At 44.3% G+C, this 16,044-nt stretch overlaps 1 protein-coding gene across 2 annotated transcripts in view; it reads left to right on the top strand.

Annotated features, from left to right (window-relative positions):
• Positions 1–320: 320 nt before the first annotated feature.
• RSU1 (Ras suppressor protein 1) overlaps positions 321–16,044 on the top strand; it is a 177,600-nt gene continuing 161,876 nt past the window's right edge. The window contains exons 1-2 of one of the 2 annotated variants that reach the window (XM_037060771.1): positions 321–458; positions 694–805. In XM_037060771.1, coding sequence (XP_036916666.1) covers positions 697–805 — 109 coding nt within the window. In that variant the 5' untranslated portion in view covers positions 321–458; positions 694–696. The remainder of the gene's footprint in view (positions 459–693; positions 806–16,044) is intronic. The other variant, XM_037060772.1, reaches the window with a different exon arrangement.

The following is a 16,044-nucleotide window of genomic DNA, read 5'->3' as shown; positions in this document are numbered from 1 at the left end:
TGCACTTCTACCTACAAACTGAGTCTGCGCCAACATTAGTGCGCACAGCGCCGACCGCAGTCCAATCGGAATCCCATAGCCGGATTCCAAGGGGACGGACTAGTCCAGTGTGGGGCGGGGTCTCGAAGCCAACCTCACCCCCCAGCACAAAAAAAAACAAACAACAAACCAACAACAACCAAACAACCCCAAACCGGACCCGTTATCTCATAGGCGGAGCTTCGCCCTAGGGCCTTGTCTGGTAACTGTTCTCCTAATTTGGGAAGGGTCCGGCGAGAACGCCGGCTGGGCGTGGAGCTGAGCGAGGCACCGAGTGCGCCTGCGCGGAGCGCCGGGCCCGGGTGTGTACCTTTTTCTAGTTCCAGTTTAGCCCCGGCGGAGTGCCTCTTCATCCACGAAGTGCACCGTGCAGAAGCCTGCCGTTTCTACGCCCAACCTGCTAGGTGCTGCACTCCGCAGTGAGTGTGTGTGGCATTGCACTCGACTTTGATGCCTGCGGGCGGCAGGAGGGGTGCTGGACCCTTCCCACTCCCCTGCCCCGCCTCGACCTTCCCCCTGCTCCGGAACCCTGCCTGTTGATGCTCGCTTTCCTTAGCCTGGGGAAAACCGAGAGTGCCAGACAGGGTTGCCTAATTTCTGTCCCCGCAGTCTCCTGCCTTCACCCACGTGCTGTGTCGTTGTCGTTTGCTACAGATCATGTCCAAGTCTTTGAAAAAGTTGGTGGAAGAGAGTCGGGAGAAGAACCAGCCGGAAGTGGACATGAGTGACCGCGGCATATCCAACATGCTGGATGTCAATGGCCTGTGTGAGTTCTCGGGCAGGGCCTTCCCATTGGCGAAGCTGGAAGGGCTTCTAAGTTTTCCAAGGAACTGTCGGTCATGGTGTAATGATTTATATTCCACCCTGTGCTTGTAGATATCACATGTCAAGACCTTAGCTCAGAAAGTTTGCCATCAGAATTTGTTCTGTTTTGGCTGGAAAACTATCATGGGAGCCAGGGCAAGAATCACACAGACGCTTGCTGCTGTACCTCAGTACCTCAGCGGTTGTTTATGCTGACTTACGGCATTCCAGTGGATTTTGTCCATACACTTTACCTAATCGCCACTTTATTTTTTAATTGAAAATCATTTTTGATTCATTCTTCTTTTCTTGTAATATAGTCTTTGGTCCTTGAATAAATGCCACACAAATGGTATGTAATAATTGCCCTTGAGCCTGGAGCACGTGAAACGTTTCTTGACTCACTGTCGTTTTCTGGGTCTGTGTTCTCTTTAGTTCAGGCTTTTGTTATCTTCAACTTGGTAACTATGATGTCTTCCTAAATTTCCCTCTTGCCTACATTTTTACAGCCCCTCGTGGTTTAATCATTGTTACTTGCAGTGCTACTTTTTCAGTAACACAGGTCTCTTAGTGGGTTTTTTGTTTTTTTTTTTTTTTTGGTCCTTTAAACCAGGAATTACAAACTCAGGCCTGTGGGGGACAGGTGAGGAAGGTTATGAGCTTCTTAATAGTATCGCATCTGCTACTCAGATCCAAACAATTGTTACCACTTGGAGATGTTGGTTCAATGTTGCCCCCTCCTTTTCTTTTTTTTTAAGGAAACAAGGTACCCAGATAAACTTTACTAGCATTTAGAAGTTGGCCTGTAATTTCAACATTTGAAAAAACACCTTTTAAAGGTGAAACAAAACACTCTTTAGGCTGAATGTTCCTTCATTTTGGACCTTCTCCCTCAAACACTTGTAGTTCATTACCAACAGTAATGCTCCAGTTTCCTGGATGTGACATGCAAGGCCTTCCTGAATCTGACCACAACCTGCCTTAGCTCCCATCCCTTCCATGCATTTAGAGTCCCGGCCTCACTGGGACCTCAGTGCCCTTCCAGAACCAGGGCACACACTTTCAAGATGGTATGCCTTTATAAGTATTGTCTCCTCCCTCTCCACTCTTTTTCACCCAAAATATTTTTACCTTTTATCAAGAGTTGGCTCAGACATTATAGCCTGTTTAAAGCCTGTCTGTATCAAGGTGGACATCCCTGTTTCATGAGTTGTTACACAGGATTGTGATGTGTTTTTAATGTAGATGACTCTCTTCCATGGAGGGGCAAAGCTGTGCAATATTTGTATTTGTCTTCTCTATAATATTGCCTGGAATGCAGTGTGGTGGATGAAGGAAAGAAGGATAGATTAGGCCTGTGAGTTAATGAGATCCAGACCCGGATGTGATGATGGAGAAGGGGAGGGGTCCAGGAGACCATCCAAGATGATGGGTTGCTTGTTAGGCATGGCGAGAGCAGAGTCAGATTGACTGTGACTCCATGGTTTGTTCCTGGGACAGGTTGGGGTTGGTGACATTGATGCACCTCTCACCTCTGAAAAGGAGATGAAAAGTTATAGGCGATTTACATTTGCTCACTCTTAGGAAGATACCTGCCATTAAGCTTACCTTTTGTACTAATTAGCATCTCAGCCTTGGGGTGTATGTTGGCCTCTCTCAGTGGTGATGGTTTCCCGGTGACAGCACCAGAACAGACGTCTCTGGTACTGCGTTGGCACTTGTGGATCTGGACGTGTTGCCCCAAATGCCTCTGCCTGGCTCTGCTGTGACCCTGCTGCAGCAGAGGGGAGACCGTGAGCGTCCAGGAGAGGGCCTGGCTCTGCCGTGCTCTTGGCCTGAGGCTGTCTGCCCCTTGGCACTGTTTTTCTCCTGGGCTTGAAGGAGGAGGTAGTTTTTAGCAGAAGAACATTATATTAATACTTCTCAGGTTAGAAGAGGATTTTTTTCTGTAATATGGTATAGCTATTTCGGTTCAGTCCCATTATCTCTTTGAGGCCTTGGCTTTTATTGAAGAACAGAAGATAGTCACTTGCTTCCTGAAAAAGACATTTCCGGTGTAGTATGAGGTGGTGAAAAGTAAGATTATTCTTACATTTTCCTAGAGAAGTAGCTTATGGGGAAATTCAGTGGAAGTGAATTTGGCCTCTGTGGTATGTGTAGATTCAAGGAGTGGCTGTACCTCCCTGGCTGCTGGACTCCTGGAGCCTAGAGAATTCCAGAATGGCTTCAGAAGCTCATTCCTCAACTGGAATTCATGTGTCAGTAGTGCACATAATGCTTACTATTTACATTTTAATATTTTGCATGTTAAAATATTCAGCATGGTTATATTAATTACAGTTTATGAGGTCCCATATTCCTTTACTTACACCATTTTAACTGTTATCGTTAGCTTTTGTGGTTTAGTGTTGTGATTAAACACGGAGAATAGTTCATTTGCATGGACTGAGAATGGTTATTGTGTCTCATACTTTCCTTTCATTGTCCTTGTTTTTCAGTTTCTCAAAAGGTAAGCGAGAATTAAGTTCTGGAGATAAGAGTGGAGGTTTTGTGTTTATTCTCATCATGTGACGTGTCCATCTTTCTGCTTGGGAGAATTATATCTTATAAGTACAGTTCTTTGAGGCAGTGAATTGCCTTAATGAATGTTTTCAGGAGCTTAGGTACCATGACCTTTGTGATGGAGAATACTTCCTAGGCCTGGGACAGCCAGCAGTCAGGTTCTAGAGTTTTCCGCCAGATTCTAGATCCGGTCACATCCTGCCCTGAGAGGCAGAAGGGCGCAGTGCTTACGAGTGGGGCCTTGGATTGCACAGAGTGGCTTCAGCTTCCCCAGCTTCTCCTTCCTGCTGCGAGACTTTAGAGGCTGCTTAACCTTCCTGAGCCTCAGTTCCCTCCTGTCTGGTGGAGACCTAAGTACCCATTTGACAAGATTGTTTTTTAGTGCTAAGTACACCGATGTATTGGGTTGGCCAAAAATTTCATTTGTTTTTTTCTGTATGACTCTAGTAGTGCTTAGTCATCTTTAACTTCATTTGAAATAATTTTGTTAGAATGTATTGTGACAGCTGTCATATCAGTGTGCATTTAACTTATTAAACTTATTAAAATTGGCAAATTTTTCTGTAGCCATTTTAATATTGAACATGGAAGAAAATATGTAACATTTTCTGTGTATCATGCTTTATTATTTCAGAAAAGGTAAAAATGCAACTGAAACACAAAAAAAGATTTGTGCAGTTTGTGGAGAAGGTGCTGTGACTGATTGAGTGTGTCGAAAGTGGTTTGCGAAGTTTCTTGGTACTTTTGACATTTTGGTCAAACAGTTCTTTGCTGTGGGGCTGCCTTACACATTGAAAGATGTTTAGCAGCACCTCTGGCCTCTACCCACTTTAGAAGCCATTAGTCGGGGATAACCGACATGCTCAAAATAACCAAATCAATACAGTTATCGGTGAAAATGAAAAATGTGTCATTTATTTTATGGAAAAAACTAAATGGACTTTTGGGCCAACCCAGTATGTCAACTGCTGAGCTCTGTGCCCGCTACTGAGTGTGTTCACGTGGAATGTTAACTGTTAATGGGAATTTCCAGATGGAGCCCGACAAGCATCAGATGTCACCAGTTCCATCCACCACAGCGGCCCGAACCGAGCAAGTCCTGGTTAAGTGCACTGAATGTGAGGCACTTTGTCCCGGGCTGCTGTTTCTGTGGGGCTTGTTGGGACCTGAAGGGTTTGGTGCTTTTGTCTAGGAGTCTTACAGATTTAGATTGCTGTTATTTTTTAAATTATCCCTCACTTTTTATTTTGTTCATTTTCTTCATTTTTGTCTATGTGATATGTAATCTGCAGACATGGTCTCCTTAAAGCTTCCAAAAGTAATGACACTGATTTTGTTCTTTTCGTGAAAAAAATTTTACTGCTGAAACCCTCTTCCACGCAGCAGCCATCTTTACCTGGATGGTACACGTACTTTTAAAGGGCCTTGTAATCAGCTTCCTGGAGCCAAGAATCCCATCAGCAGCCTGGAAGACTTTTCTTTCTTTCTTTTTTTAAAAAAAATATTTATTTAATTGTTCAAGTACAGTTTTCTGTCTTTTACTCCCATCCCCCCCACCCCACCCAGTGCTCCCCACCTCCCTCCCATTCCCCCCCGTCCCCCGCCCCACCTTAGTTTTTGTCCATGTGTCTTTTATACTAGTTCCTGTAAACCCTTCCCCCTTTCCCCTGGAATTCCCTCCCCTCCCCTCTCTGGTCACTGTCCCCCTGTTCTGTATTTCAGTGTCTTTGGTTATACTTTGCTTGCTTGTTTGTTTTGTTGTTTAGGTTCCTGTTAAAGGTGAGACCATATGGTATTTGTCTTTCAGCGCCTGGCTTATTTTGCTTATTTGTTTTATTTAAGTCTTTTGTGACGTTTTATTCTCTTCAGGTTTACTGCCTTCTGGGTGTTCAGGCCTTTATCAGTTTTTTTCAGGTTAGACTAACTGATCTTTCAGATCAACCTTAAAGAAAAATAAGGAACTTCAGAGGAAGTGGTCTTTCTCAAGGACCCTACAGAACAACCCCTGAAAGTGCTCACAGGTTGTTACCTGGAAGGGCTGTGTCAGAAGCCGTGTTAGTCCTGGAACTAGTCCCCTCTGTTCGGAATCATCAGTTACAGACATACCTTGTTGTATTGCACTTCACACACGTTGCCTGTTTTACAAATTGAACGCAAAGACCCTCCAGCAGCAAAAGATTATTGTCTCACTTTATTGCTATACTTTTAGTTCTCTAAATTGTCTGTATAGGGCCACCTTAGTGGGAATTTTCCTAATATTTTTTTATTTTTTGCATTTCCATTTAACCCCCTTGTGCCCCACCTAGCCCCTGCAGTCACGATGCTGTTGTCCATGTCCATGTTTCCTCGACCCCTCCACCCTCTAACCTCCCCAGACCCCACAGTAGCTGTCATCCTGCTCTTCGTGAGTCTGTCTCTATTTCGCTTGTTCGTTCAGTTTGTTCATCATGGGACATTTACATAATGTAATACTACTTAACCATAAAAAGGAAGAAAATTCTACCCTTTGCAGCAGCATGGATGGAGCTGGAAAACTATGCTGAGTGAAATAAGCCAGTCAGAGAAAGACGAACATACAATTTCACTCATATGTGGAATCTAACGAACCCCCTTTGTGTTTTGAAACCTGCAGTGTCTTGGCTCGGGAAGCCCATTTCTCCCTAGCTAACTCCCCCTCCCTTGTCACTTAATGCTAAGTAAAGAAGGAGTGACTTACCCATCCACATGACTCCATTCTTGTGTCATCTCTGCCGAGGAGCTCCCCTAACATCCCGTCCAGCCTGGTTTTAGTGCCTTTTGGGCCGGTGTCCTTGCTTCTGTTATCTGTGTACTTGGCATTGTGCTTGGGGAAAGTTGACTGAAGAAGGATGCTGTTGCCTTAGTTAAGAATTCAGGTGAGCTAGGGTGGGAAGCATAGCACAGGTGAGGGAACATGGCCTCTGTCCCCCCGCCACAGGCTTCCCCCCACTTTCCAGAGAGAGAACAGTTTACAGCCGTCAGGGACATGATAGAACTGTTCAATCTTCAGTTTTGGATTTTAGGGCAGAGTAAAGTCTGACAAGGTTTCATCCAGGTAGGAAGTAAAAATAAAGAAAAACTGTGATCCCTTTGGTGTAACTGAACTAATAATGAATGGCCTTTTACAACTTTTCAGTCATTCCACATTTCATTGCTAGTCGCCTCTTTTTTGATACTAGTGTCCTAACCTCGGGCAGGTCACTTAACCTTTCTGCTTCAGATTTCTCATCTGTAAAATGGAAATGGTAAGAGCAGCTACCTCATAGAATTGTTCTGAGTCATCATTAAAGTGCCCAGGTCCCACCTCGCGTGTCTCCGTTCATTTGGCCTGCGCTGACGGGGTACCGCAGGCCGGGTGGCTCACGGTTCTGGAGCCTGGAGGTGTACGAGGAAGGCACGGGCAGACTCAGTGTGTGGACCTGCTTCCTGTTTCAGAGGTAGCCATCTCCTCACGGTGTCCTCACATGGTTAAAGGGACGAGGGATGTCTTTGGAGTCGTTATTAGGGTACCAATCTCCACTTCATGAAGACTCCACCCTCATGACCTCATCACCTCCCCAAGGTCCCACTTCCTAACACCATCACAAAAGGGGGGTTAGGTTTCCGTACGTGCATTTTAGGGGGAAACACGAACATGCGGTCTATCGCATGGCCCATATTAGTCTTAATATTCGCTGTTATATTTTCAACTCTGTTTTGTCTGTGATTGTATAGAATACGCAGTTTTTGGAATTCTTGGTCGTGGCACTTCTCCCGTGGTCTGCACCTGCTTGTGTCACCCTTTGATCCTGTCGGGGCAGCCAGTGCTCCTTCCTCACGGATGGAGGCTTCGCCATTAGATGGGCGTGTCGCTGGGTGGGGCTGGGAGGAAACACTGGCCTCACACACGGCCGCCCTTCAGAGCCGCGGCCAGCACCGGAGGCAGCTGGGGGACAGCAGCCACCTGTGTTTCACAGGATTTTAGTTGTACTTGTGTCGCTTGAGAATGACAGACATCAAGCATAAAAACTGTTGCCAGGTTTTCAACTATTAAGATACCATGTGCCATCCAATAGCTATTCATTGAATGTTTTTTGTTTTTCTTTTTGTGATGGACATTATGTAAAGTGAATCTTTGGGAGCTTCCTCCCTGTTGAATCTTTAAATTTTCCAGTGGTAAATTAATACTAGCTGTATTAAGAAAGCTGTAAGCTATTTAATGGATCAGAAGTAGTTAAGGGTTTTATAAAAAACCGTAACACCTGTTGCTTTGCCATTATAGCCAGCTTTTAATTGTGATATTCAGTTCTGGAGTTGATACGGATAATAATGGAAAGCGAGGTCCTGGATCCTTTTTTCATGAATCTACATGAACTTGATTTAGAGAAGTCCCATCTAGATACCTAAGATCTACTATTACAAAGCAAAAACTAGAATTGATTTCTTTACATCACGTAAAGGCCCGTTGCTCCATTGAGTGGCAAGTCTGCGCAGGTTGATTTACTTTTTTGTTTTTTGAGGTCATACAAACCTGGCTTTTCCCATTTTCCCAGCATCATTTATTGAAGAGGCTTTTCTTTTCTCTTTTTTAAAATTAAAAAATTATCTTTTCCATTACCTTCTTCCTCCTTATACTCCTTACCCCACCCACTGTCATCCCCACACTGCTGTCCATGTCCATGAGTCCTTTTCCCGCGATCTTTCCACCCTCTAACCTCTCCCCAGAGCTGGCATCCTGCTATCTATGAGTCAGTCTCTGTTTTGCTTGTTCAGTTTGTTCATTAGACTCCACATAAGAAGTGAAATCATGGTATTAGTCTTTCTCTGACTGGCTTATTTCAGTTAGCATGATGTTCTCCCGGTCCACCCATGCTGTCACAAAGGGTAAAATTTTCTTTTCTATGGCTGAGTAGTATTCCATTGTATAAATGTCTCCTAGTTGTTTTATCCACTCATCTACATATGGACATTTGGGCTGTATCTTGGCTATTGTAAATAACACTGCAGTGAACATAGGGGTGCTCATGTTCTTTCCAGTTAGTGTTTTGGTTTCTTTGGATAAATTCCCAGAAGTGGAATTGCTGGGTCATAAGGCAATTCCAGTTTTTAATTTTTTTTGCAGTATCTCCGTACTGCTTTCCACAGTGGCTGCACCAGTCTGCATTCCCCCCAGCAGTGCAGAAGGGGGTTCCCTTTCTCCACATGCTCACTAGCACGCATTGTTGGTTGGTTTATTGATGGTGATAGCCATGCTGACAGGTGGGAGGTGTTGGGAAAATTGGACAGAGACATGCAAAAAAAAAAAAGAAACTAGACCACTTTCTTATGTCACACACAAGAATAAATTCAACATGGATTAAAGACTTAAATGTTAGACCCCCAAACCATAAAAATCTTAGAAGAAAACAGTAAAATCTCAGACATTGCTCATAGCAATATTTTTTCTGATATATTGCCTCAGGCAAGGGAAACAAAAGAAAAACATAAACAAATGGGATTACATCAAAATAAAAAGATTTTGCACAGCAAAGGAAACCATCAACAAAATAAAAAGACAACCCAGTGAAATGGAGAACATTTGCTGATACTTCTGATGGGGGCTAGCATCCAAAATATATAAAGAACTTATAAACTCAACCCCACAAGAAAACAAAAAACAATCCAATTAAAAAAATGGGCAAAGGACCTGAATAGACATTACTCCAAAGAGGATATACAGATGGCTAATATACAGATAAAAAGATGCTCAGTACCACTAATGATCAGAGAAGAGGCTTCCTTTTCTCCATTGTTTGTTTCTGGCTCCTTTGTCAAAAATGATCTGCCCACGTATGTGTGGTTTTATATCTGGGCGCTCAGTTTTGTTCCATTGATGTTTTTTGACCCATTGATCTTTGTCTGTTTTTCTGCCAATACCATGCTGTTTTGATTATTGTAGCTCTGTGGTGTAATGCCTTGAGACTGTCACGCTCAGTGAAATAAGCCAGTCAGAAGAGGATAAGAACCATCTGATTTCACTCCCATGTGGGATATAAAACTGAAACTCATGGACACAGACAGCATTGTGCTGGTTGCAAGAGGGAAAGGGGTAGAGGGTTGGGGTGGGGGGCACCTAATATATGATATTGGGAAATGGTTGACTTAAGGTGGTGGGCACACAGTGCCATATACAGATGTAGTATAGAAATGTACACTTGAAACCTACTGGTATATAATCTTGGAAATCAATGTCACCTCAGTAAAATAAATAAATAAATAATAGGAGAAAAAGTGTGGTCTAGGAACAGGTCATGTAGATCAAGTGCCTGACCAGCAGGAGTCAGTGTTGAGCCTCTGCAGTTTCCTTAGGCTTCCTCAGCCCACACTCACTATCATTCACTCCTGCTTGAGCAGTTGCTTTCTCGTTCTGGTCCTGACTCTTTCTTCTAGTAAAGAGATATATTATCTTTTATGGTACCTCATCTAAGAAGCTCACAGTCTCTCTGATCCAAAGCATCTTTAATACTGGGGTATTTCATAACTGCAGTGTGGGCCTGAAGCCTCTGCTGCATGTCCCAGAACCATTCTAAATAGAATGGTTCTGATTAGTTAATACGTTTCACAGTAAAAGGTGGGTGAATGGAATTTGCTGTTTCCCCTTTGGGCATCAACCTGTGATGTTTAACATTGTGAAAGATTATTTTGGATTTGAAATGCTGATAAAGCCAAAAAGACAAGTGATAATATAATAATTACTAGTTTGATAGGCTGCCATACACAATACCACAGCCTTAGGAACAGCTTTTACCTGAGGAAACAGATTTCTGGAGCTTACGTAACTTGCTCTGAGCCGCACAGCTAATAAGCAGTAGAGCCAGGATTGGGACCCACGCAGTCAGACGTCAGAAGCTGTGTTCTTAGCTTGTGCCACCTCGCCTTGTTTATTGCACGGACGTTTTTGACAGGCTCTCGCATGTACAGGAGTAAAACAGCTAATTCAGCGAGTTCTAGTTCCTGAGCGTTTATGGCAAACCGGGCCTGTCCTAGAAGAAAGGGCACCTGCCTGTGTGGGCTAGTCATCCCGTATGGAGTTAGGAACATGTTCCTGGATGTCCACAGAGGTGGACCCGCCTGTGCTCCTGCTGATTGGCAGAGGACAGGGGAACCCTCTTTTCAAAACACATACTTTAAAAAAGACTACTTCAAAAAAACTTGGAGGTATTTGTATGGATAGGTGTATATGAGACAGTACAGCTTGATGTAGTTTCAGACCAAGAAATGGTCAGCACCCAGGGCCCCTGCACCGCCCACTCATTGTCCTCTCAGTGATTGTCCTGGTTCTGAAAGTATAATTAGTTTTGCCTGTATTTATGTATCATGAAAACAAAGGATTGTGCAGTGTGCACTTTTGAGTGTCTGATTCTCTTTTTCAGCAGCGCGTTCATGAGATCCCTTCACACTGTGAAGTTGGCTATAGACCCAGTGAGTGACCCCATCAGGTTTTCATTCATCTGCTGTTGACGGACATGTGGGTCATTTCTAGGCTGGGGCTGCTCTGGATAGTGCTGCTGTGAACTGAAGAGTACTTGTTTCTTTGGAGGAATCATAGATTCTTTGCTGTTGGTTGTAGGCCCAGGAAAAGAATTGTTGGGCCGTGGAGTACTGTCTTTCATACTTTTTTAAATGGAAGGAAAGAATCACCAAAATGGGGGATCTGTTGGAAACTCACAGTGGTCCCCCTTTATCTGTGGTTTCATTTGCTGTGGTTTCAGTTACCCCTGTGGTCATCCTTGGTCCAAAAATACTAAATGAAAGATTCCAGAAATAAACAGTTCATAAGCTTTGTATTGTCTGCTGTTCTGAGTCTTGTGAAGATCTCTCCTGCCACCTCCCTCCACCCACCCACCCTGGACCTGGATCATCTCCGTCTCCAGGTCCTCCAGGTTTGGAGACGCCTGTCTCCATGCTGTGTGTGCTCCCTGCCTGTCGGTCACCAAGTAGCCGTTGTTACCGTCACCTGTTGCAGTGTCGCAGTGCTTGTGTTCTGTGACCATTGATTAATGCCCCAAGGCACAAGAGTAGTGATGCCAGCAACTTAGGTTTACAGGTCCCAGAGAGAAGCCCCAAAGTACTTCTTGTAAGGGAAAAGGCGGGAGTCCAGTTGATAAGATATTTTGAAGAGAGAAAGAGAGACACACACACATTCATATAACTTTTCTTACAGTATATTGTTATAATGAACTGTTTTACCATTATAGTTGGTAACCTCTTCTGTGCCTAATTTATAAATTAAACTTTATCATAGGTGTGTATGTGTAGGAAAAATCTCAGTGTGTATAAGGTTCAGTCCTGGCCGTGGTTTCAGGCATCCCCTGGGGTTTGGGACACCGCCTCTGTGCAGAAGGGGGACAACTGTAGTAAGGGAGGCAGTGAAAGGCCATGGCGCATTCTAGAATGTAAGTGCTGTGAAGGAGGTGAGCTGATTTGAAGTTCCCATTAAAGGGGAAATGCTTGGAAGTTTTCTCGGGGTCAGTAAAATCTTCAAGGTCCAGAGTCAGTTTTATTCCCTATCTACCTACCTACCTCTCCCTTCCCTCCTCCTTCCCTTCCTTCTTTGGGTTGTCTGTGTTGACTAATTTTTCTTGCACAAACTATTTTATTTGTGTAACATAAAATAGGTGTATTTTTAGAAATCAGTTGTAGAACCCTAGAAATCAAAAAGGTAAACTGCTCATTCACAGGTAAAGGCACTCTGTGCCCCCGAGAAGTAAGGTGATTTGTCAGGTTCCACAGATACCAGAAACAGACTGAGGCTGCAGCCAAGGTTGCCAGATTCTAGATCTTCAGCTGCCTTCTTCCGGAATGGGAAACAAGTTCACACCTGGGTGGAGTGTTCTTCTCCAGATGGCGGAAATTCCTGTCATAACAAAATGAGAATAAACCTGAATGGGAAAATGTATTTCTATTTTGAATGACATATGACAGTTAGAGAAAGTCACTCAAAAAGCAAAGCCTGAGGCCCAGGTTGTAGTCACGTGACTCTGATAAAACTTACTGGGTTCGCTAGAGCATAGATACCTCATTTTGAAGTGAAAGTCTGAATTCAATTATCGATTCTGTGAAACAAATTTTGAAAAGGAGATAAGAAAGAACTAATATTTGTGTGATGCCTGCTACATCCGTACTCTATGCTGGTCACCTTATAGCCACTCATTAGACTCAAAAACATTAAAATAAAGTACGGGAATAACATTACTAGGTAATGTTTACCAAGTTCTTAAAATGTGGCTAGCACAATTGTCAAAACTTTGTTACCTCATCTCCTCCTCATAATAACCCCATAGGATAGTACTGTTTTTAACTCTTTCTCTCCCAGTTTTAAATGAGAAAAATGGGGCACAGAGATGGAGTAACTTGCCTGTGGTTTCAGGGCTAGTGAGCAGAGAATTCTCTGAAGGCTGTTTTCAAACCAGAAACTGGCTCGTGCTGACCCTGTTTGTTACTGGCCAAACAAGCACAGCAAACAGGTGTCCCCAAGTGGCCCCACCGTATGGCATTTAAGGTATCCGGGGGATATAAGGGGATTAGTCTGTAAGTTCATTTTTCTCCCCACATGAGGATGTGAGCAGTATCGAACGGCGTGGCGTCCTGTTCTGACAATGCAGTGCGTTCTCAGCTCCCGTGTCTCTCTGGAGATGAACGAGGCAGCTGGTGGGCACAGGCACGTTTGCTTCTCGGGGTCTGCGGTGAGGCATCTCTCTGATTCCTCATTTCCTTCCTCGAGCAGCTTCCACCTCCGCCTCCCTCCGTACCTCTTACCTCAGCCTAGAGCCTGCGTTTGTGTGGAAAGGCACGCCCCCTTCAGACGCAGGGAGAGTGGAATCTAGACCTGCTGCCTGCAGGAGAGGTGGCTCTTGGAGCCCGGAGAGCTGCAAGGCCTTCAGCAGCCACTCAGGACCGCACTCGAGAACCCCTTTGCCTCCTGTCTTCACCTGCACCCATGATTTGGTCTCACTGACGGTTCATCATTGTTGTTACCCTTGACTTCGAGCTTCTCTCCCATGTCATTCCCTATCCTGACCTCCAGGTGCTGCCTTCTCCAGTCTCAGATAACTAGTCTGGTGAACTGATACTCCTCGGCTGCCCCCAGCTCAGAACTAGGGTGGTTTCTTTCTGACCAGCTGCAGGGTCTCCCTAGATTTCCTCCTGGCCTCATGCCTCTCCCCACAATCTGCTCCAGCCGCATCCCCAGATCCAGCAAAGGAAGGTAACCTAGACAGCACTCACAAACCCTCGTCTCCACGCCCCCTCGACACCATTAGACTCTTTACCCCCAACCCCCTGCTCCACAGAGCTCCCCCAGTGAGATCTTCAGGATGGCCTGTGTGTCGGCTGAGCAAATGCAGAATTTTCTAACTATTGATCATAACTGTCATTTTTGAGTGTTGGCTCTGTACCAGATACTACTGACATTATCCTGTAGTTGAGGAGCAGCATATTTTTTTCCATTTTACCAATGGGGAGAATCATTATGTGTTAAGAACATTAGTTCTTTGCCTGTCATACACAGTGGTCCCCACTTTCCTGCAGAGGGTGTGTTCCAAGACCCAGTGCATGCTCCTGAAACACGGACAGTACCAAACCCTTTATATATGTTTTTTCCCTTACATGCATACCTGTGATAGAGTTTAACGATTGGCACAGCAAGAAATGAACAATAGCTAACAACAGCAACCCTAACAATAACTACAATAAAAGCCGTGTGAGTGTGAGCTCTCTCTCGAGAGGTTTTACTGTACTCACCTTTTCACTTTGTGGAAGGACTTTATGGCTTCTCTTTGGCACATCCGAATTGCAGCTGTCACTACTTGTGGCCATTATTAAGTAGGATAGGGTGACTGGGATACCGCGACACTCATCAGATAATGGAGACAGTTACTGACGGACTAAAACACAGGAGCTCTGCCGCATGGAGACACTGGACAGAGGCGTGACTCACGTCCCAGGCGGGACCAAGTGGAACTCAAAAGATTTCATGTGACTCAGAATGGTGGGCAGTTTTAAAACTTAGGAACTGTTTATTTCTGGAATGTTCCATTTAATATTTCAGACTGTGTGTGTGAGTAACTGAAACTGCAAAGCAAAACTGCAGGTAAGGAGGGCACCGTATTACAGAGAAGGTTGTTGAGGGCAGTACCTGTGCTTCCCTCGTGTTCCATCCCTCTCGTACCGGGCAAGCAGTCTTGCAGAATGGTCATAATTTACTGAGTATTGGGTCATCTTTTCCTACTGAGACTTCATGAGCAGTTAAAGACTGTGGGTCTCAGGCAGATATGTTTTTTGCTTTCATTTTCCGAGGCAGCTTCAGAGATGCAGTTTGTCTCTGCATAAGTGTGGTTGAATAACATGGGAATAACATGGGCTCCACATTGTTAATAACTCAGTCCCCTGGGTCTGCTGTCTTTTAACCGAATGTCCCAAATGATGCAAAGCCCCCCATCAATGACCAATTCATGGGAGGTCCTCACATGCGAATTCTCTGTGCTTATTACTTATAGAAGGAAGTATCACTAACCCCCCATGACTGCATATGATGAATTGCTTTCTGTTGAGTGAAAGAGCAATTAATTATGGTTGATAGACCCTTTATCTGTAAATAGAATTCAGCCAAGTAATCAATTTTGAAAACTTGCTCCTAAAGAGTTTCCCACTCTCCAAAATAATTAGTTGTGAAGTAAAGGAAGGCTTTCATACCATGGCAATTTTCTCTTTGAAGTTTTAAATTCTAAACAGAATTCGAAAGAAATGTTTTTCTGATTCTGAGCGTGTTGATGAATATGATATTTGTATTATATCTTGGTACCAAACATTTTATTGTCTGTCTTCACTTTAATTTATTGTCAGAAGCTGCATATTTAAGAAGATCCGAATCTATATCCTACCACCAAGGGTGAAATAACTTCCGTTGTGTGACATGGGAAGGCATTTTAATCATGCGACGTGGAGACACGAAACCCAAATTGGTCAGCATTGCTGCCTGACGCTGACACCTGGCCAACTCCCACATCCCCGTGGAGTCCCTGAATCAAGGTTATTTAGGGCTGTTGCTGTGTCCAGCCTACTGGGGAGCCAAAATGGAAAAGCCATTTGGACCATCCTTCATTCTGAGTTCAACTTAATTCTTTTTGGTGTACCACTTTGGGAGGAAACATGTTAACATACAGTACTATTTGCAGTGTAATTCCTGGGATAGCACAGGATTTGAATGGTGTCCCGTGGAGTGGTCAAACAAGGTGGCTGTCTTTGAATATCCCAGGGGGGTATGGTGGCTCTTGGATCGTAGCAATCTTTGGTACCGCGAGAGCTCTCAAGAAGGGGTAAACCATTTGCCTTCTGATGATAGCACTGATTTTACAATTGCTTCAGTGCACAATGCAGCCTGTGGCGTGACCTGGTGGCTGCAGTCCAGTTCTTGTGAGTGATGTTTCAGAACCTTTCATTTGCAACCCAAAGGTGGCCGGTTTTGACCTGTGACAAGATTGCGGGAACTTTTAAGCCTCATGCTGCTTTGTGTGTCTCTGACTCTCATTCCCCTAGTGGCATCTGTGCCGTGTTTTTTCCTCTGGAAGTAAATGTCATGGTGTAGAGCCAGAACTGTCTACC

The sequence above is a fragment of the Sturnira hondurensis genome, unplaced genomic scaffold (assembly GCF_014824575.4).
Source record: "Sturnira hondurensis isolate 20B ecotype Veracruz unplaced genomic scaffold, ASM1482457v3 Scaffold0012488, whole genome shotgun sequence".
Taxonomy (NCBI): Eukaryota; Metazoa; Chordata; class Mammalia; order Chiroptera; family Phyllostomidae; genus Sturnira; species Sturnira hondurensis.
This window is presented reverse-complemented; position numbering and strand designations above follow the sequence as displayed.